The sequence below is a fragment of the Entelurus aequoreus genome, linkage group LG09 (assembly GCF_033978785.1).
Source record: "Entelurus aequoreus isolate RoL-2023_Sb linkage group LG09, RoL_Eaeq_v1.1, whole genome shotgun sequence".
Classification (NCBI taxonomy): domain Eukaryota; kingdom Metazoa; phylum Chordata; class Actinopteri; order Syngnathiformes; family Syngnathidae; genus Entelurus; species Entelurus aequoreus.
The window spans coordinates 75,148,450-75,170,371 of NC_084739.1; the positions used below are offsets into that span (position 1 = coordinate 75,148,450).

The 21,922-nt window shown below is 45.6% G+C and overlaps 1 protein-coding gene across 3 annotated transcripts in view; it reads right to left on the reverse strand.

Moving 5' to 3' along the window:
- Nucleotides 1–811: 811 nt before the first annotated feature.
- The window catches only part of arfgef3 (ARFGEF family member 3), a 38,735-nt gene continuing 17,624 nt past the window's right edge, over nt 812–21,922 (reverse strand). For 2 of the 3 annotated variants that reach the window (XM_062059404.1, XM_062059403.1), the window contains exons 20-41: nt 21,187–21,297; nt 20,863–21,001; nt 20,516–20,800; nt 18,135–18,268; nt 15,827–15,972; nt 15,564–15,743; nt 14,212–14,353; nt 14,014–14,139; nt 13,844–13,947; nt 13,624–13,768; nt 13,432–13,560; nt 13,184–13,360; nt 12,990–13,104; nt 9,880–9,982; nt 9,266–9,397; nt 6,732–6,862; nt 3,133–3,351; nt 2,894–3,065; nt 2,722–2,823; nt 2,317–2,651; nt 1,882–2,248; nt 812–1,800 (exon numbers count right to left, since the gene is read on the reverse strand). In XM_062059404.1, the coding sequence (XP_061915388.1) occupies nt 1,609–1,800; nt 1,882–2,248; nt 2,317–2,651; nt 2,722–2,823; nt 2,894–3,065; nt 3,133–3,351; nt 6,732–6,862; nt 9,266–9,397; nt 9,880–9,982; nt 12,990–13,104; nt 13,184–13,360; nt 13,432–13,560; nt 13,624–13,768; nt 13,844–13,947; nt 14,014–14,139; nt 14,212–14,353; nt 15,564–15,743; nt 15,827–15,972; nt 18,135–18,268; nt 20,516–20,800; nt 20,863–21,001; nt 21,187–21,297 (3,686 nt within the window). In that variant the 3' untranslated portion in view covers nt 812–1,608. Of the gene's footprint in view, nt 1,801–1,881; nt 2,249–2,316; nt 2,652–2,721; nt 2,824–2,893; nt 3,066–3,132; nt 3,352–6,731; nt 6,863–7,747; nt 7,805–9,265; nt 9,398–9,879; nt 9,983–12,989; nt 13,105–13,183; nt 13,361–13,431; nt 13,561–13,623; nt 13,769–13,843; nt 13,948–14,013; nt 14,140–14,211; nt 14,354–15,563; nt 15,744–15,826; nt 15,973–18,134; nt 18,269–20,515; nt 20,801–20,862; nt 21,002–21,186; nt 21,298–21,922 lie in introns of all 3 variants that reach the window. The other variant, XM_062059401.1, reaches the window with a different exon arrangement.

Consider the following 21,922-nt stretch of genomic DNA (forward strand, 5'->3'; position numbering starts at 1 on the left):
GGGTGAGTCACATGATCAAAACCCTGCTATGAAGGCTCCGCCCCTCCCGTCTGTACTGGGTCAGTGCTGAATGGTCGACTGGAACGACTCTTTAAGATCCGACTCTCTTCAAAGAGTCGTAAATCGTGTTCTTATTGGACGCCATAAACTCGGTCAGAACGTTCCATAAGTCAAAGGTGACTCACATGATCAAAAACCCGCTATGAAGGCTCCGCCCCTCCCGTCTGCACTGGGTTGGCGCTGATTGGTCGACTTGAATGATTCTTTAACACCCGACTCTCTTCAAAGAGTCTTAAATCGTGTTCTTATTGGACGCCATAAACTCGGCCAGAACGTTCCATAAGTCAAGGGTGAGTCACATGATCAAAAACTCGCTATTAAGGCTCCGCCCCTTCCGTTTGGCACTGGGTCGACGCTGATTGGTCGACTTGAACGATTCTTTAAGATCTGACTCTCTTCAAAGAGTCTTAAATCGTGTTCTTATTGGACGCCATAAACTTGGCCAGAACATTCCATAAGTCAAGGGTGAGTCACATGATCAAAACCCCGCTATGAAGGCTCCGCCCCTCCCGTCTGCACTGGGTCAGCGCTGATAGGTCGACTTGAATGACTCTTTAAGATCCGACTCAACCGTGTTCTTATTGGACGCCATAAACTTGGCCAGAACGTTCCATAAGTCAAGGGTGAGTCGCATGATCAAAACCCCGCTATGAAGGCTCCGCCCCTCCCGTCGGCACTGGGTCAGCGCTGATTGATCGACTTGAACGACTGTTTAAGATCCGACTCTCTTCAAAGAGTCCTAAATCGTGTTCTTATTAGATGCCATAAACTCGGCCAGAACGTTCCATAAGTCAAGGGTGAGTCACATGATCAAAAACTCGCTATTAAGGCTCCGCCCCTTCCGTTTGGCACTGGGTCGACGCTGATTGGTCGACTTGAACGATTCTTTAAGATCCGACTCTCTTCAAAGAGTCTTAAATCGTGTACTTATTGGACGCCATAAACTTGGCCAGAACGTTCCATAAATCAAGGGTGAGTCACATGATCAAAAACCCGCTATTAAGGCTCCGCCCCTTCCGTTTGGCACTGGGTCGGCGCTGATTGGTCGACTTGAACGATTCTTTAAGATCCGACTCTCTTCAAAGAGTCTTAAATCGTGTACTTATTGGACGCCATAAACTTGGCCAGAACATTCCATAAGTCAAGGGTGAGTCACATGATCAAAACCCCGCTATGAAGGCTCCGCCCCTCCCGTCGGCACTGGGTCAGTGCTGATCGGTCGACTTGAACGATTCTTTAAGATCCGACTCTCTTCAAAGAGTCTTAAATCGTGTTCTTATTGGACGCCATAAACTCGGCCAGAACGTTCCATAAGTCAAGGGTGAGTCACATGATCAAAAACCCGCTATTAAGGCTCCGCCCCTTCCGTTTGCACTGGGTCAGCGCTGATTGATCGAGTGCTGCTCATCACAATGTTTAATCAAGCGGAGAACACGCACATGAAATACAGGAAGTGATAAATAATATTCCGTACAAGCGACATCATCATCTTTGGGCTCATCGCGAAGTTAGCGGCGCCGAGTGGCGGGGCCGACGCCGTCTCGCCGGTCAGGCGACGATGTCATAGAGTCTCCCCACGCGGCCCAGCCACTCGCGCAGTGCTTGGCGCACGCGGGCGTCGGCCACGTGGCACGCCAGCTGGCTGAGGCTGGGGTAGAGCGCCGGCTGCAGCGCCAGGAAGGCGGCGTCGGACAACAGGAGGACCTGGTTGAGGACGGTCAGCACCATGTTGGTCCAGGCCTGCGGGGCGAGACACGTTCCAGATGGTTCCCAGCACGACACAGTGGAGGCGGTTGCCGGGACAACCGGGCCGACGCTTACCTGGATCTGGGCCTCGGCGTCCCTCAGAGACACGCCGGGAGAACTGAAGGTGGAGCCGGAACGCGAGCGGCTCCCCTGCCTCAGGACTTCTGGTCCGGCGCTGACCGAGTGTCTCAGTGGGGGTCCTTGCTGGTCCACCAGCTGCTGAGGCCTCTGGGGCGGCTCCACAGGGCTCCTCCCCTCCCCGGCGCCGCGGTGGAGGTGGTTCTGCTGCTTCCTGCGCTTGTAGTCGCTCACCAGCTTGCTGAAGCTCCGGTCCGCCGCCATGGAGTACAGTTTGCTGCCCGCGCTCTCCCACCAGTCCTTCCTTCGGCCCCAAGACGCGTTGCGCCCGCTCAGGAAGCTGTGAGGGAGACTTCCTGTGCAGCTGCGAAGCGGACAAAAAGCGGGTCAGGCGCTCGCCCGGAAAGACCGTCGCATGACACCACGTCCCACCTGTATCCTGGACTCTGAGTGGGCGTGTCCCCCGGCGACGCCGTACTCGTCTCCGCCGTCTGACTCGGCGACGTGGGGGTGGAGGCCTCGGACTGGAAGAGCGGCAGGAAGAAGGCGGGATCGGCGCCCCGGGGCGGCGGCGGCGGGGGCGTGTCCTCCAGCGCGCTCTCCAGGTCGCGGTGCATCTGGATGTAGCTGCTGCACAAGTCCGCGCACAGCTTGTGGAGACGCTTGACCAGCCACGCCCAGTCGGCGCCGCCCCCCGGCGCCACGCTCAGGGACGTCATGGCGGCTCGCCACTGGTGGCGCTGGTCCCGTCCGCGGGGGGGACTCACCTGAGGGTGTCCCGTGCATCAGTGCGTGTGTGTGTGTGCGCGCGTGTGTGTGTGTGTGTGTGTGTGTCACCTGTGCTGTTTCTTCAAAGATGTCCTCGTCCTCTGAGGACGCTGATCCAGGATGAGAAGAGTTGGAACTTCCCTCCTCTTCCTCGTACAGCATCCTCTTCACCTGGCGAGAAAGGTGGGAGTGAAATCACGGGACGCCAAGGAGGCGGGGGGGCTAACAGCCTGCCTGGTACCTGCTGGGCCGTCATGGCGTCCGACTGGCTCAAGATGGCGCTTAGCAGCGTCTGCACGTAAAGGTTGAAGCTCATGGCCGCCTGGCGGTAGAGGTTGGCGGCGCCGCACACGCCCGACACCTTCATCAGCAGGTACTTGAGGCCCGGGCGGGTGTCAAAGTCTCGCGCCGTCCTGCGGACGAGACGCACGCACTTGAGGGTTGTGGTGCGCGCCAAGCGGGCGGCGGTGTCGCACTCACCTGTACGAGTCCAGCAGCAGGTCCAGGATGATGGACAGGTTGGTCATGGACACGTAGCGCAGGAAGCCCGCCGCGGGTCGCCCGGGGTCAGGGGTGACGGGCGTCGCCCTCTCCTGACCTTCGGGCTGCTTGACAAACTCCTCCAAGAGGATGTCGGACAGGTTCTGGAGCAGAACCTGATGGGACAGCAGGCTGACCACGATAGTCCTGAACGGAATCCTGCGGCAGCACAAACAATACTACTACCAAGTGTGTACAGTAGTACTATTCATTGTGTACAGCAGTACTGCAATGTGTTTACAGTACTACCAAGTGTGTACAGTAGTACTATTCATTGTGTACAGCAGTACTACAATGTTTGTGCTGTACTACCAAGTGTGTACAGTAGTACTATTCATTGTGTACAGCAGTACTACAATGTTTGTGCTGTACTACCAAGTGTGTACAGTAGTACTATTCATTGTGTACAGCAGTACTACAATGTGTTTACAGTACTACCAAGTGTGTACAGTAGTACTATTCATTGTGTACAGCAGTACTACAATGTTTGTGCTGTACTACCAAGTGTGTACAGTAGTACTATTCATTGTGTACAGCAGTACTACAATGTTTGTGCTGTGCTACCAAGTGTGTACAGTTGTACTACTATGTGCGTGCAGTACTACCAAGTGTGTACAGTAGTACTACCAAGTGTGTACAGTTGTACTACTATGTGCGTGCAGTACTACCAAGTGTGTACAGTAGTACTACCAAGTGTGTACAGTTGTACTACTATGTGCGTGCAGTACTACCAAGTGTGTACAGTAGTACTACCAAGTGTGTACAGTTGTACTACTATGTGCGTGCAGTACTACCAAGTGTGTACAGTAGTACTACCAAGTGTGTACAGTTGTACTACTATGTGCGTGCAGTACTACCAAGTGTGTACAGTAGTACTACCAAGTGTGTACAGTAGTACTACTATGTGTGTGCAGTAGTACTGCTATGTGTGTGCAGTAGTACAAAGTGTGTACAGTAGTACTAGAGGGTGTACAGTAGTACTACTAAGTGTGTGCAGTAGTATCAAGTCTGTAAAGTAGTATCAAGTGTGTACAGTAGTAATACCTAGTGCAGGGGTCGGCAACCCAAAATGTTGAAAGAGCCATATTGGACCAAAAATACAAAAACAAATCTGTCTGGAGCCGCAAAAAAATTAAAAGCCATATTACATGTGTCATGAGATATACATTTAATTAAGAGGACTTAAAGGAAACTAAATGAGCTCAAATATAGCTACAGATGAGGCATAATGATGCAATATGTACATATCGCTAGCCTAAATAGCATGTTAGCATCGATTAGCTTGCAGTCATGCAGTGACCAAATATGTCTGATTAGCACTCCACACAAGTCAATAACATCAACAAAACTCACCTTTGTGCACTCACGCACAACGTTAAAAGTGTGGTGGACAAAATGAGACAGAAAAAGTGGCATAAAACACGTCCTAGAAAGTCGGAGAAAGTTATACATGCAAACAAACTATACGGTGAGTTCAAGGACCGCCAAAATAAGTAGGACAAAACGGCGCTCGCCAAATACTCGAACCAGTGAAGCATGTTTAATATAAACAGTGTGATTTATAACAATTAGGGAGGTTTGTGTCATGTTTGTCCTCCTACAGAAACCATACTAAAACAAAAAAATTGTTGTTTTTTTTCCCCTCATCTTTTTCCATTCTTCATACATTTTTGAAAAATCTCCAGAGAGCCACTAGGGCGGCGCTAAAGAGCCGCATGCGGCTCTAGAGCCGCGGGTTGCCGACCCCCGACCTAGTGTGTACAGTAGTAATACAATGTGTGTGCAGTACTACCAAGTGTGTACAGTAGTACTATTATGTGTGTGCAGTAGTATCAAGTGTGTAAAATAGTACTACCAAGTGTGTACAGTTGTAATATAATGTGTGTGCAGTACTACCAAGTTTGTACAGTAGTAATACAATGTGTGTGCAGTACTACCAAGTGTGTACAGTAGTACTACTATGTGTGTGCAGTAGTACCAAGTGTGTACAGTAGTACTACCAAGTGTGTACAGTAGTACTAATATTTGTGTGCAGTAGTACCAAGTGTGTACAGTACTACTACTATGTGTTTACAGTAGTACAAGTGTGTACAGCAGTACTAATATGTGTTTACAGTACTACCAAGTATGTACAATAGTACTACCAAGTGTGTACAGTAGTACTACTATGTGTTTACAGTAGTACCAAGTGTGAACAGCAGTACTACTATGTGTTTACAGTACCACCAAGTATGTACAATAGTATTACCAAGTGTGTAGAGTAGTACTACTATGTGTTTACAGTAGTACCAAGTGTGAACAGTAGTACTATTATGTGTGTGCAGTAGTATCAAGTGTGTAAAATAGTACTACCAAGTGTGTACAGTTGTAATATAATGTGTGTGCAGTACTACCAAGCTTGTACAGTAGTACTACTATGTGAGTGCAGTAGTACCAAGTGTGTACAGTAGTACTACTATGTGTGTGCAGTAGTACCAAGTGTGTACAGTAGTACTACCAAGTGTGTACAGTAGTACTACTATGTGCGTGTAGTAGTACCAAGTGTGTACAGTAGTACTACTATGTGTGTGCAGTAGTACCAAGTGTGTACAGTAGTACTACCAAGTGTGTACAGTAGTACTAATATTTATGTGCAGTAGTACCAAGTGTGTACAGTACTACTACTATGTGTTTACAGTACCACCAAGTGTGTACAGCAGTACTAATATGTGTTTACAGTACTACCAAATATGTACAAAGTACTACCAAGTGTGTACAGTAGCACTACTATGTGTTTACAGTAGTACCAAGTGTGAACAGCAGTACTACTATGTGTTTACAGTACCACCAAGTGTGTAGAGTAGTACTACTATGTATTTACAGTACTACCAAGTGTGAACAGCAGTACTACTATGTGTTTACAGTACTACCAAGTGTGTAGAGTAGTACTACTATGTGTTTACAGTAGTACCAAGTGTCAACAGCAGTACTACTATGTGTTTACAGTACCACCAAGTGTGTAGAGTAGTACAAGTATGTGTTTACAGTACTACCAAGTGTGTACAGCAGCATTACTATGTGTGTAGGGTAGTACTACTATGTGTTTACAGTACTACAAAGTGTGTACAGCAGTACTACTACATGTTTACAGTACTACCAAGTGTGTACAGCAGTACTACTATGTTAAGTTAAAAGTTAAAGTTATGTGTTTACAGTACTACCAAGTGTGTACAGTAGTACTATTGTGTGTGTATACAGGACTAGCAAGTGCATACAGTAGTACTATTGTATGTGTGTACAGTAGTACTACAATGTGTATACAGCAGTACCAAGTATGCAGTGTAGTATTGCTAAGTGTGAACAGTCTTACCCAACTTTCCTAAAGAGCAGCACAAAAAACAAAGACATCATTTAGTAACGGGAGTACATTTCTATGTGTGTGTGTGTGTGTATGAATGTGTGTGTGTGTGTGTGTGTGTGTGTGTGTGTGTGTGTGTGTGTGTGTGTGTGTGTGTGTGTGTGTGTGTGTGTGTGTGTGTGTGTGTGTGGGTGTAGATCACCTCTTCGGCGCATGCCCAGTGGAGTGGTGGTCAGGTGGCAGCTCAATGATCAAAACACACGACTGAGCGTGCTCAAAACCGTCCTTGTTGTTGGGTGTCTTTGGAGAACATTGACTGTCCAACATGAACACCTGCAACATAGTTGGACTAGTTAGAACCAATCAGAAGACCAGATAGAACCAGTCAGAAGACCAGTTAGAACCAGTCAGAAGACCAGTTAGAACCAGTCAGAAGAACAGTAAATCAGAAGAGAAGTTAGAACCTGTCAGAAGAACAGTTAGATATAGCCAAAAGAACAATTACAATACACCAGAAGAACAGTTAGAACCAGTCAGAAGAACAGTTAGAACTAGTCAGACTACAGTAAAAACTTGTCAGACGAACAGCTAGAACCAGTCAGAAGAGAAGTTACAACCAGTCAGAAGCACAGTTAGAAATAGCCAAAAGACAAGTTAGAACCAGTCAGAAGAACAGTTAGAACTAGTCAGACTACAGTAAAAACTTGTCAGACGAACAGCTAGAACCAGTCAGAAGAGAAGTTACAACCAGTCAGAAGCACAGTTAGAAATAGCCAAAAGACAAGTTAGAACCAGTCAGAAGAGAGTATAGAATCCAGTCATAAGAACAGTTAGAACTAGCCAGAAAAAGAGTTAGAACCAGTCATAAGAACAGTTAGAACTACTCATAAGAACAGTTAAACTCAACCAGTCGAAAAGTAAGAACTAGTCAGAAGAACAGTAAGAACTAGTCAGAAGAACAGTTAGAACCAATCAGAAGACCAGTTAGAACCAATCAGACCAGTTAGAACCAGTCAGTAGAACAGTTAGAAATAGCCAAAAGAACAGTTAGAACCAGTCAGAAGAACAGTTAGAAATAGCCAAAAAGACCAGTTAGAACCAGTCAGAAGAGAGTATAGAATCCAGTTAGAAGAACAGTTAGAACCAGTTACAAGGACAGCTAAAATTGGTCAGAAGAACAATTAGAATTGGTTAGAACATGGGGGCGGCCACTTTGACCTCACAGGCGTCTCCGCAGAAATTGTCAGAACCGCTCCGAGAACACGCCAGAAGGTTCTGAAGACACACAGACAGTCACGTAGTAATGGAGTCTTCATATTAGCGTTATGCTCCTTGAGCTAGTTAACTACCTGTTCTTCTTTGTGCTTAATGTGCTAGATGTGGTCAGAAGAACAGTTAGAATTGGTCAGAAAACCAGCTAGAACAACAGTTAGATCCAGTCAGAAGAACAGTTACTCACAGTCAGAAGAACAGTTACATCCAGTCAGAAGAACAGTTACACCCAGTCAGAACAACAGTTACAACCAGCTAGAAGAACAGTTAGATACAGTCAGAAGAACAGTTAGAATTAGTCAAAAGAACATTTAGAAGTAGTCAGAAAAGAAGATAGAATCCAGACGGAAGAACAGTTAGAACCAGTCAGAAGAACAGTAAGAAACAGTCAGAAGAACAGTTAGAACCAGCTAGAAGAACAGTTAGAACCAGTCAGAAGAACAGTAAGAACTAGTCAGAAGAACAGTTAGATACAGTCAGAAGAACAGTTAGAACCAGTCAGAAGAACAGTTAGAACCAGTCAGAAGAACAGTTAGAATTAGTCAGAAGAACAGTTAGAAGTAGTCAGAAAAGAACATAGAATCCAGACAGATGAATAGTTAGAACCAGTTAGAAGAACAGTAAGAAATAGTCAGAAGAACAGTTAGAACCAGCTAGAAGAACAGTTGTATCCAGTCAAAAGACAGTTAGAACCAGTCAGAATAACAGTAAGAACTAGTCAGAAGAACAGTTAGAACCAGTTAGAAAAGCTGATAGAATCCAGTCAGAAGTACAGTTAGAACCAGTAAGAACTAGTCAGAAGAATAGTAAGACCTGGTCAGAAGAACAGTTAGAACCAGTCAGAAAAGAAGATATAATTTAGTCGGAAGAACAGTTAGAACCAGTCAGAAGAACAGTAAGAACCGGTCAGAAAATAAGATAGAATCCAGTCCGAAGAACAGTTACAACCAGTCAGAAGAACAGTTAGAACCAGTTACAAGAACAGTTAGAACCATTCAGAAGAACAGTTACAACCAGTCAGAAGAGAAGATAGAATCCATTGAGAAGAACAGTTAGAACCAGTCAGAAAAGAAGATAGAATCTAGCCAGAAGAACAGTTAGAACCAGTTACAAGAACAGTTAGAACCATTCAGAAGAACAGTTAGAACCAGTCAGAAGAGAAGATAGAATCCATTCAGAAGAACAGTTAGAACCAGTCAGAAAAGAAGATATAATCTAGCCAGAAGAACAGTTAGAACCAGTCTGAAGAACAATTACAACCAGTCATAAGAACAGTTAGAACCAATCAGAAGAACAGTTAGAACCAGTTAGAAGAACAGTTAGAACCAGTCAGAAAAGAAGATAGAATCCATTCAGAAGAACAGTTAGAACCATTCAGAAGAACAGTTAGAACCAGTCAGAAGAACAGTAAGACCAGCACGTAGGTGAGTGGTCCAGCGTTGGCAGACAGGAAGTGACCCCCACCTGCTGGGCCATGGCTTTGATCCTCAAGTACTCGGCCTCCGCTGCTGGTGAGGACGAGGGGGCGGCCACTTTGACCTCACAGGCGTCTCCGCAGAAACTGTCAGAACCGCTCCGAAAACATGCCAGAAGGTTCTGAAGACACACAGACAGTCACGTAGTAATGGAGTCTTCATATTAGCGTTATGCTCCTTGAGCTAGTTAACTACCTGTTCTTCTTTGTGCTTAATGTGCTAGATGTGTGTGTGTGTGTGTGTGTGTGTGTGTGTGTGTGTGTGTTCATGCAAGGACACTGACCTTGCTGCTTGCGAAACGCACACACACACACACAAACACACAAACATACACACACAGATGTGGCTGTATGTAAGCTGTAAAGCCGCTTAAGAGTTTTACATCTGCAGTGACTGACACACACACACACACACACACACACACACACACACACACACACACACACACACACACACACACACACACACACACACACACACACACACACACACACACACACACACACACACACACACACAGCTACATAGCTAAGCGTTCAGCGTTAAACTTTACTACCCACGATGCTCTTCAATGAATGTGTGTGTGTGTGTTTGTGTGTGTACCTTGACGGGTTCTAAGGTAGCAGAGAAGGCGTCCTGCAGGGCACAGCATGCCAACCTCCACATTTCCTCAGTGAACACGGGACCCACTGTCACCAGAACATACCTACAGCCAGCATGCCAACACAACACATGTTAACTGCTGCACACATGATTCAATGCACGCTCGCACACACACACACACACACACACACACACACACACACACACACACACACACACACACACACACACACACACACACACACACACACACACACTTGCATGCTTGCACACATGCACACTTGCTGACAGGAGACAGGAAGTTAGAACCAGTCCAAAGAACAGTTAGAGCTAGTCAGAACAGTTAGAACCAGTCACAAGTACAGTTAGAACCAGTCAGAAGGATAGTTAGAACCAGTCAGAAGAATAGTTAGAACCAGTCAGAAGAGAAGTTAGAACAAGTCAGACGAAAAGTTAGAAACGGTGAGAAGAGAAGATAGAACCTGTCAGATGAACAGTTTGAACCAGTCAGGAGAACAGTTAGGATCAATCAGAAGAACAGTTAGAACCAGTTAGAAGGACAGTTATAACCAATCAGAAGAACAGTTAGAACCAGTAAGAACTAGTCAAAATTAGAATTAGTTAGAATAACAGTGAGAACCAGTCAGAAGAACGGTTAAAACTAGTCAGAGGAGAAGTTAGAAACAGTCAGAAGAAAAGTTAGAACCAGTCAGAAGAGAAGTTCGATCCAGTCGGAAGAACATTTAGAACCAGTCAGAAGAGAAGTTAGAACCAGTCAGAAGAGAAGTTATAACCTATCAGAAGTACAGTTAGAACCAGTCACAAGATCAGTTAGAACCAGTCAGAGGAACAGTTAGAACAAGTCGGAAGATAAGTTAGAACCAGTCAGAAGAGAAGTTAGAACCAGTCAGAAGAGAAGTTAGAACCAGTCAGAAGAGAAGTTAGAACCAGTCAGGAGAGAAGTTAGATCCAGTCAGAAGAGAAGTTGGAACCATTCAGAAGAATAGTTAGACCCAGTCAGAAGAACATTTAGAATTAGTCAGAAGAACAGTTAGAACCAGTCAAAATGTTAAAATAACAAAATAACATTTAAACTGTTTTGTTAGAACCAGTCAGAAGGATAGTTAGAACCAGTCAGAAGAATAGTTAGAACCAGTCAGAAGAGAAGTTAGAACAAGTCAGACGAAAAGTTAGAAACGGTGAGAAGAGAAGATAGAACCTGTCAGATGAACAGTTTGAACCAGTCAGGAGAACAGTTAGGATCAATCAGAAGAACAGTTAGAACCAGTTAGAAGGACAGTTATAACCAATCAGAAGAACAGTTAGAACCAGTAAGAACTAGTCAAAATTAGAATTAGTTAGAATAACAGTGAGAACCAGTCAGAAGAACGGTTAAAACTAGTCAGAGGAGAAGTTAGAAACAGTCAGAAGAAAAGTTAGAACCAGTCGGAAGAGAAGTTCGATCCAGTCGGAAGAACATTTAGAACCAGTCAGAAGAGAAGTTAGAACCAGTCAGAAGAGAAGTTATAACCTATCAGAAGTACAGTTAGAACCAGTCACAAGATCAGTTAGAACCAGTCAGAGGAACAGTTAGAACAAGTCGGAAGATAAGTTAGAACCAGTCAGAAGAGAAGTTAGAACCAGTCAGAAGAGAAGTTAGAACCAGTCAGAAGAGAAGTTAGAACCAGTCAGGAGAGAAGTTAGATCCAGTCAGAAGAGAAGTTGGAACCATTCAGAAGAATAGTTAGACCCAGTCAGAAGAACATTTAGAATTAGTCAGAAGAACAGTTAGAACCAGTCAAAATGTTAAAATAACAAAATAACATTTAAACTGTTTTGTTAGAACCAGTCAGAAGGATAGTTAGAACCAGTCAGAAGAATAGTTAGAACCAGTCAGAAGAGAAGTTAGAACAAGTCAGACGAAAAGTTAGAAACGGTGAGAAGAGAAGATAGAACCTGTCAGATGAACAGTTTGAACCAGTCAGGAGAACAGTTAGGATCAATCAGAAGAACAGTTAGAACCAGTTAGAAGGACAGTTATAACCAATCAGAAGAACAGTTAGAACCAGTAAGAACTAGTCAAAATTAGAATTAGTTAGAATAACAGTGAGAACCAGTCAGAAGAACGGTTAAAACTAGTCAGAGGAGAAGTTAGAAACAGTCAGAAGAAAAGTTAGAACCAGTCAGAAGAGAAGTTCGATCCAGTCGGAAGAACATTTAGAACCAGTCAGAAGAGAAGTTAGAACCAGTCAGAAGAGAAGTTATAACCAGTCAGAGGAACAGTTAGAACAAGTCGGAAGATAAGTTAAAACCAGTCAGAAGAGAAGTTAGAACCAGTCAGAAGAGAAGTTAGAACCAGTCAGAAGAGAAGTTAGAACCAGTCAGGAGAGAAGTTAGATCCAGTCAGAAGAGAAGTTGGAACCATTCAGAAGAATAGTTAGACCCAGTCAGAAGAACATTTAGAATTAGTCAGAAGAACAGTTAGAACCAGTCAAAATGTTAAAATAACAAAATAACATTTAAACTGTTTTGTTAGAACCAGACAGAAGAGAAGTTAGAACCAATCAGAAGAACAGTTAGAACCAGTCAAAAGACCAGTTAGAACTAGCCAGAAGAGAAGTTAGAACCAGTCAGAAGTGAAGTTAGGACCATTCAGAAGAACAGTTAGAACCAATCAGAACAAAAGTCAGAACCAGTCAGAAGAACAGTTAGAGCCAGTTAGAAGAACAGTTCAAACCAGCCAGAAGATGTTAGAACCAGTCAGAAAAGAAGTTAGAAGCGGTCAGAAGAACAGTTAGAACCAATCAGAGGAACAGTTACAGCCAGTTAGAAGAACAGTTCAAACCAGCCAGAAAAAGTTAGAACCCGTCAGAAAGAAGTTAGAACCATCAGAAGAACAGTTAGAACCAATCAGAAGAACAGTTAGAACCAGTCAGAAGAACAGTTCAAACCAGCCAGAAGAAGTTAGAACCAGTCAGAAAAGAAGTTAGAACCATTCAGAAGAACAGTTAGAACCAATCAGAAGAACAGTTAGAACCACACTTGTTCGCGCACGTGCACAAACACACGTACTGGCACAGTCACAGACAGGATCAGTCACAGCGCGTCACCTGATGCAGGAGCAGCCCACTCTGGAGATGCTCTCTGCCGCTTGAGACACACAAGCCACCAGCAGCTTGAAGACGTCCCTCAGCATCACGTTGATCAGAGACTCACAACCCACATCTGACACACACAACACAACACACAGGTGTCATGTCGGCTGTGATGAGGCTACGTCGAGACGACATGTGAGGTGCGGCACCTGTGTGTATGAAGGTGTTGACGTGCTCCACCACCAGCTCGCAGCACAGTCCGATGGCGTGTTTGAAGTTGGCCGCCGCCACGTCCCAGTAGCCGTGGTCGCCGTGGCTACGCTGCAGCCACAGCGACATCACAGGAATCAGCAGCTGGACCACGGCAAAGATGGCGAAGCCCGGACCTGCAGAGATGGACGTGAACGACTCCATGCCGGCGGAGGAGAAGTTGCCGCCGGTGGCAAGGAAAGATCACCTGGCACGACGGCGACCTCTCGCAGCAGCAGGAAGAGCATCTCCAAGGTGGGCGGCTGGTGTTGACGAGGACAGTTGGAGACGGCCGCCGTCAGCTGTTCTAACAGCAGGATCCACACCTGGATCAGACCTGCGGGACATCACCGAGCTGTCACGCATCAGCGTGACGGGGCGGAAAGAACGCCATCCTCACCCGTGTTGTCGTCAAACTCCTGCAGGACGCCGTCCAGGCCGTCCTCGCTGCCCGTCGAGTGTTCGTGTGTCCTGGAGGGCAGGCTGGCGAGGCGCGCCCCCAGGAAGACGGGCTTGGACGGCATCTTGTAAATGTTGGCCAGCAGCTGGGAGGAAGAGCAGGACAAGTGTCACGCGGCCGACGACAACAGGAATCTGGCAGCCAAAACAGGAAGTTGCACCTGAGAACATCTGTGCAGGTAGTCGAGCGCCGGCAGGCAGAGGTCGGTGGAGCTGGAGGACGACGTCTGGACACAGTCGCCGATCTCCCTGTAGTCCACCTCGCCTAGGAGGGCACAGACAGGTCAGGTATAGACTTCCTGTCACATGATGCCACATCAAGAGCACTGACCTAAACCTTTGACGAACTTCATCAGGCACATGATGTAGTCTGTGGCGGCGTTGGCAAACACCTGGATGTTGTCCGTGCTGATGAACGCCTCAAAGACATCAAAGACGGGTGCCTGACACTTGACGCCTGCGCCAACCACAAAAGTCCCAGTGACGCCCAGAGCGCTCCCAAAGAACTGCTCGCACGTGTCACACGTACCCACGGAATATTCTCCGAGGAGGTAGTCTTTGACCTCCATCTTGGCGCCGTGCACGGTCCTCAGAGCGCTGAACAGAGGCCGCCATCCGGACAGGATGTTAGGCGAACACATCTCCACCAGCTCGCCGATGGACGTCACCACCTGCACAAGTCGACCGCAAGACGACAACCGTGGCTATCTTTGCTACAGTAGGAAGGGGAGTCATAAGGCCCTGTTCATCGCGGCTCACCCGACACATTAAATTTTTAGCTGAGTAGTAGAGTTGAATATCTTGAATAGTTTTGTGGCAATTCCAACTTTAACCACAGTCAGTTGTTATGAAGAGTGGTGGCTGCAAGGATTAACCTCCACTTTTCATCTAACGACCTGCAACTTCAGGATCCGACAAGCATGATCTGGCAATTTTGGATCCAAGATAAACAAAGTCTTCGACTGCTTCGACCTGCCGATCGTGGATGGTACTGACCTGTTCTGGGATCTGACAATGACTGAATGTTTTGTCTTTGCCTAGCTAACGGTAAGGCCGAGGACTAAGGCTTCTTCCCAAATACCGACAATGCTTTGGTGATGGTATCCGGGTGTGTGGAGAAGAGCACAACAACATCAGCGTAGCACAGGCCCGTGAAGCAGAAGTAGAAGTTGACTCCAAGACCGGGGCAGCGGTGCAGTGTGCTCTGGATCCAGTAGTCGACCGCGATGTTGAAGAGGTTTGGTACGGCAACGCAACCCTGTCGAACTCCAGAGGTGGTAACAAAAATATCTGACATTCCGCCCTGCACTTTTACTCTGCAGGTGGTGTTTGCATGAAGATCCCGGAGGATATTAGTATATTTCCTTTGGACTTTGCTACCTTGCAGGAGTTGCCAGAAGATGTTTGCCAGATCTTGCTCGTCGGATCCTGAAATTGCACACCAGCGAGTCTGGCCGAGTGTAAAGATAAAAACTCCACACAGATGCGCATCTTCCAATCCTACGTGGTGCCAGTTCTCCTGTACGGATCTGAAACTCGGACTCTTTCCACAGAGACTACTCGCCGCCTTGATGCATTTCACAGTAACTGTCTCCGGAACATCCTTCGCAACAGGTGGTTCAACCGAGTCACAAATAATGCAGCTGGTGCCGTCCCCGGTTGCCCTGGACGTCCCAGATGACATCTACCAGGCCCCTGTCGACCCTTATTAGCCCCCCCCCCAGGACCGCCCAGCCTTCAGACAACTGGCCGCCACGGTCACTTAGTTGCCGAGCAAGGATTCTTCATCATATAACGTGGAATCCACCAGTAAGGGGGCCACATGAACCCCTTGCCTACTGTAACCGAAGCAGCTAACTAGCATGCACGCTAAGGTGTCACCTGGTCTTGGACGTCCTCGTCGCACAGCTCCAACTGCATGATGTGCTCAAAGGGTCTGAAGAGCGCTTCGTTAAAGTGGAAGTGCGGCGGCTCCACCCAGCTGGTCAGAACCTCCGTCAGGACGTCGTGGATGAAGGAGACGGCCTTCCGGGATACGTGGCGCTCTTTGTGACACGCCGCCTGCAGTCGGACACGTTCACCGTCCACTTCATCTCTTTACATCAGCGACAAGCCGCATGGGGGAGGAGGGCGCTGCTACCTACCTCCACCAGGTGTGGCGCCACCACACTCCACGCCCTCATCATGTGGAGCAGCGGACGATCTTTATTTCTGACGATACGCAGCATGGCTTCGCCCAGACGGAAGAGATGGAGGGCGCTGTGGCGCTCCAAGGTGGACTTTGCTTCTCCTGCGTGACAAAAGTCAAGTTGAAGACTTGTTTGTGTTCCCGAGTGTGATCAATAACATCACAACAAACTTTTCAGTGCCTTTTGCTTCTTATGTGTTCTACTTTGCCTTAAATGCCTGGGCCTGTTGGGCCTTTTAGATACAGCACTTTTATAGCCCCCTGCTAAATTCCCGGGGCCCTACGGAGGTTCTTCTTACATCGTCCCCCACACATCCTAAGAACATGGGACAAGGACTGTTGTGATGCTGAAGATCACTATTTTTATTGTATTGGTCTCTTAGTCAAAGGTTACTCTCAAAATGGGTTTCATTTGAGATTGATGCTGTATTACTGCCTTTTCCAATGTTTGACCAAAACATTTCCGCCAACAATCAGATTCTGTTTTGGTCTCAAATAAATAATTAAAATATATCTTAGCTTTCTTTGGACATTTCTTTGTTGAATAGGAGAACAAATCCAGAACAGGGTGTCATAGAATCAGAAGTACCTTTCACCTTTGACACAATTCATCACTTTTATTTGGATCATCTTAAAAACTGTATCTCCCAATGTTATAAAAGTCCTGAATTCAGATGGCGATCCGGATCAACCCCAAAATCTCAGGACTGCTTGTATCACACATGATATCACACACAAATAAACTCTCTGCAGGACCGCCTGTATCGAACATGATATCGCACACAAGTAAACACGCCGCAGGACTGCTTATATCGCACATGATATCACAAACAAATAAACACGCTGCAGGACTGCTTGTATCGCACGTGATATCGCACACACTGCGGGACTTCTTGTATTGCGCATGATATCTTACACAAATAAACACGCTACAGGACTGCTTGTATCGCACATGATATCACACACAAGTAAACATGCCGCAGGACTGCTTGTATCGCACATGATATCATTCACAAGTAAACACTCTGCAGGACTGCTTGTAACGCACATGATATCTTACACAAGTAAACATGCTGCAGGACTGCATGTATCGCACGTGATATCGAACACGCTGCGGGACTTCTTGTATTGCACATGATATCTTACACAAATAAACACGCTGCAGGACTGCTTTTATCGCACATGATATCACACACAAGTAAACACGCCGCAGGACTGCTTGTATCACACATGATATCATACACAAGTAAACACTCTGCAGGACTGCTTGTATCGCACATGATATCTTACACAAGTAAACATGCTGCAGGACTGCTTGTATCACACACAAGTAAACACGCCGCAGGGCTGCTTGCATCGCACATGATATCATACACATGTAAACACTTTACAGGAGTGCTTGTATCGCACATGATATCTTACACAAGTAAACACGCCGCAGGACTGCTTGTATCGCACATGATATCACACAGAAGTAAACACTCTGCGGGACTGCTTGTATTGCACATGTTATCATGCACAAGTAAACACGCTGCAGGACTGCTTGTATCGCACATGATATTGCACACAAGTACACGTGCCGCAGGACTGCTTGTATCGCACATGATATCACACAGAAGTAAACACTCTGCGGGACTGCTTGTATCGCACATGTTATCATACACAAGTAAACATGCTGCAGGACTGCTTGTATCGCACATGATATCAGACACAAATAAACTCTCTCCAGGACTGCCTGTATCGCACATGATATCGCACTCCAGTAAACACGCGGCAGGACTGCTTGTATCGCACATGATATTGCACACAAGTACACGGGCCGCAGGACTGCTTGTATCGCACATTATATCAAACACAAATAAACTCTCTGCAGGACTGCCTGTATCGAACACGATATCGCACACAAGTAAACACGCTGAAGGACTGCTTGTATCGCACATGATATCACACACAAATAAACTCTCTGCAGGACTGCCTGTATCGAACATGATATCGCACACAAGGTAACACGCTGAAGGACTGCTTGTATAGCACTAGATATCACACAAATAAACACGCTGCAGGACTGCCTGTATCGCACGTGATATCACACACAAATAAACACGCTGCAGGACTGCTTCATAAAACTTCCAGGAAATATCAGAAACAAGGCAAGTGATCGAGATTAGACGCATGTGTGTGTGTGTGTGTGTGTGTGTGTGTGTGTGTGTGTGTGTGTGTGTGTGTGTGTGTGTGTGTGTGTGTGTGTGTGTGTGTGTGAGTACCAGGCATTGCCAGTGAATAATCGCCTGTTTCTGTGGCAGAATCAAACAACTGACACTGAGACGCCTTCCGCAGCTGCTGCAGGAAGCCCACCAGAGCCACCAGGTTCAGTTTAGACGCAGCTTCCTCAAACAACCTGCAAAAGACACAAAAACATTTTAAAGTACAGACAATACGGATCCACCGATTATCGGCGCCGATATTTGACATTTTGAAGTAGATAAAGTAGATAGTAACTAGATTATTCCTACAGCTAGCATAAAAGGTTAGAATACTAACATTAGCATGCTAGTATGAGAGACGTTAGCATCCTTCCAAGATGGCGCCAAGTATCAAAAATCCTGATTTTTAGGTTTAAACATACCAAAGTTTGCTGAAAAGCTTGCATAAAATGTTACCATGCTAGAGTTAGCATGCTAACACAAAATACGTTAGCATACTTCCAAGATGGCGCCGAGTATCAAAATTCATGATTTTCAAGTTTAAACATACAAAATTTGCTAAAAAAGCTCGCATAAAATGTCAGCCTTTTACCGTTCCCACAAGTATGCTAACAGTTAACATGCCGTTACCTGTTAGCATACTAGCTCGACAGCACTATGATTTTTAGGTTTAAATGAATGAATGAGTTGTAAATATGAATGATGGGTTCTCACTTCTCTGTGAAGCGCTTTGAGTGTCTAGAAAAAGCGCTATATAAATCTAATCCATTATTATTATTATTAAATATACACATTGTGCTAAAAATATAGCATAAAATGTTAGCACGCCAACAATCTCACAAATATGCTAACAGTTAACATGCCAACTGTTGGAATACTTACTCAACAGCACCATGCATCACAAACCATGATTTTTAGGTTTAAATATACAAAATTTGCAAAAAAAAAAGCTAGAATGAAACGTTAGCATGCTAATGTAAGAGACGTTAGCATACTTCCAAGTTGGCGGCAGGTATGAATATTTATGATTTTTAGGTTTAAACATACATTATTAGCTAAAAAGCTAACATAAAACGTTAGAATGCCAACATCAAAATCCATGATTTTGGGGTTTAAACAGACAGAATTATGCAAACATGCAAACCCCAGAAAAATCTTGAGCCCAGGATTGAACCCAGGACCTTCGTATTGTGAGGCACACGTACTAACCCCTGTTCCACCGTGCTGCCTATGCCTAGAATTAGAGAATTCCGATAATATCGGACTGCCGATATTATCGGTCGATAAATGCTTTAAAATGTGATATCGTAAATTATCGGTACCAAAAAGTAAAATGTATGACTTTTTAAAACGCCGCTGTGTACACGGACGTAGGGAGAAGTACAGAGCGCCAATAAACCTTAAAGGCACTGCCTTTGCGTGCCGGCCCAATCACATAATATCTACGGCTTTTCACACACACAAGTGAATGCAATTCATACTTGGTCAACAGCCATACAGGTCACACTTAGGGTGGCCGTATAAACAACTTTAACACAGTTACAAATATGCGCCACACTGTGAACCCACACCAAACAAGAATGACAAACACATTTCGGGAGAACATCCGCACCGTAACACAACAGAACAAATACCCAGAACCCCTTGCAGCACTAACTCTTCCGGGACGCTACAATATAAACCCCCCGCTACCCCTAACCCAATACCCCGCCCCCCAAACCCCGCCCACCTCAACCTCCTCATGCTCTCTCAGGAAGAGCATGTCCCAAATTCCAAGCTGCTGTTTTGAGGCATGTTAAAAAAAATAATCCACTTTGTGACTTCAATAATAAATATGGCAGTGCCATGTTGGCATTTTTTTCCCATAACTTGAGTTGATTTATTTTGTAAAACCTTGTTACATTGTTTAATGCATCCAGCGGGGCATCACAACAAAAATTAGGCATAATAATGTGTTAATTCCACGACTGTATATATCGGTATCGGTTGATATCGGAATCGGTAATTAAGAGTTGGACAATATCGTAATATCGGCAAAAAAGCCATTATCGGACATCTCTACCTAGAATGTATTTTTTAAATGACGGTGATAAAAATGACTCTTCTTGTCAATAATAATATTTATGTGACAAGGCCTCAATTTGACTTCTTGTGAGAATTCTTCGCCGCTCTGCTCACTCCTCACAATTTTACGCCTTTCCAGTTTTCATGTTTAAATCACTTTTACCGCTAGTGAACATCGCCTCCTTGACTTCTAATAATCTGAAAAAAACAAACGGGTGGATCTCTAGCAGACATTTTGGCGCAGTGAATGTGGTCAAAGATTCAGGGGTGTTTGGGACCGAGTCCTCCAAGCAGCTTATATAACACACTATCCTGGTGTGTTGTTGTGATGCTGCCACCTGGTGGCGGGGGCGTGTCACCGCTAACGAGAACCTCACCTGTCCGTCTGCGTCGACAGCGTACAGACCGCCTTGGCGGCGCCGGGCCCCGTCATCAGGATCCCGGCCTTCAGGTCCAGACTCCGCCCTCCTCCGCCGCCGAGCAGCTCCTGGATGGTTGGCGGCCGGATGACCGTCAGGCCGGGGCCCGGCTCTAGAGCCTGGTCTTGGGGCTCGCAGGCGGGCTCTGGGCCCCCGCGCCGGGCGACGGTAGGCAGCGGCGGCGGCTGAGAGGAGGCGTCGCCGAAGTGACTGTGCTCCAGGGAGCTGATGTACTCCGTCACCCTGCGGGGGCGTGTACGCGGTCACATGACGAGGTCACATGATGAGGTCACATGGTGTCGCACCTGAAGACGTGTGGCCAGCAGTCGTGGTTGTGACTGGCCATCTCCAAGCCCACATTCAAGATGGCGTCCATGCACAGGACGTGTGCCGTGTGCAGGCGAACACCTTGAGGACGCGCCATCTGCTCCAGACGCTGCTTCACTGCCTCACACACACACACACACACACACACACACACACACACACACACACACACACACACACACACACACACACACACACACACACACACACACACACACACACACACACACACACACACACGTCACAAGTTGTTGTAGTTTACACATCGGCCACTAAAGGGCCCCGACCAGTGATGTCATCACCTTGTGTGATGGCGTCTCCCGCCTCCGACCCCTCCCTTTCCTCGCGCTCCTCCTGCACGCAAGAGGCGGCGGCCATTTGGGCCAAGGCCGAGGCGCAGTTGGCGGCCACACCTGAGGACGCACACGCCGCCATCACATGATCACGCCATGACAAAGATGTGCCGAGAGATAAGGGATGTCCAAACTTTTTGACTCAGGGGGCCGCATGGGGGCCAAAAATATTTGACCTTGGGGCCGAAAGCCGACTGCATGTAAAGTAACAAACATATACATATAGCTCATATATATATATACATATGAATATGTGAATATATGTATATATATTTATATATATATATATATATATATATAGATACATGTGAGTATATATAAATATGTGAATATATGTATATATATATATATATATATATATATATATATATATATATATATATATATATATATAAATATATATGTATATATGTGTGTGTATATGTATATATATACATATATATATATATATACATACATATATATGTATATATATATATATGTATATATACACATATATATATATATACATATATTCACATGTATATATATATAGGTATGTATATACATATATACATGCACATATATGTATATATATACATACATACAGTATATACACATATATACATACATATGTATATATATACATATATACACATAAATATTTATAAACACATACATTCACACATATATACATAAATATACA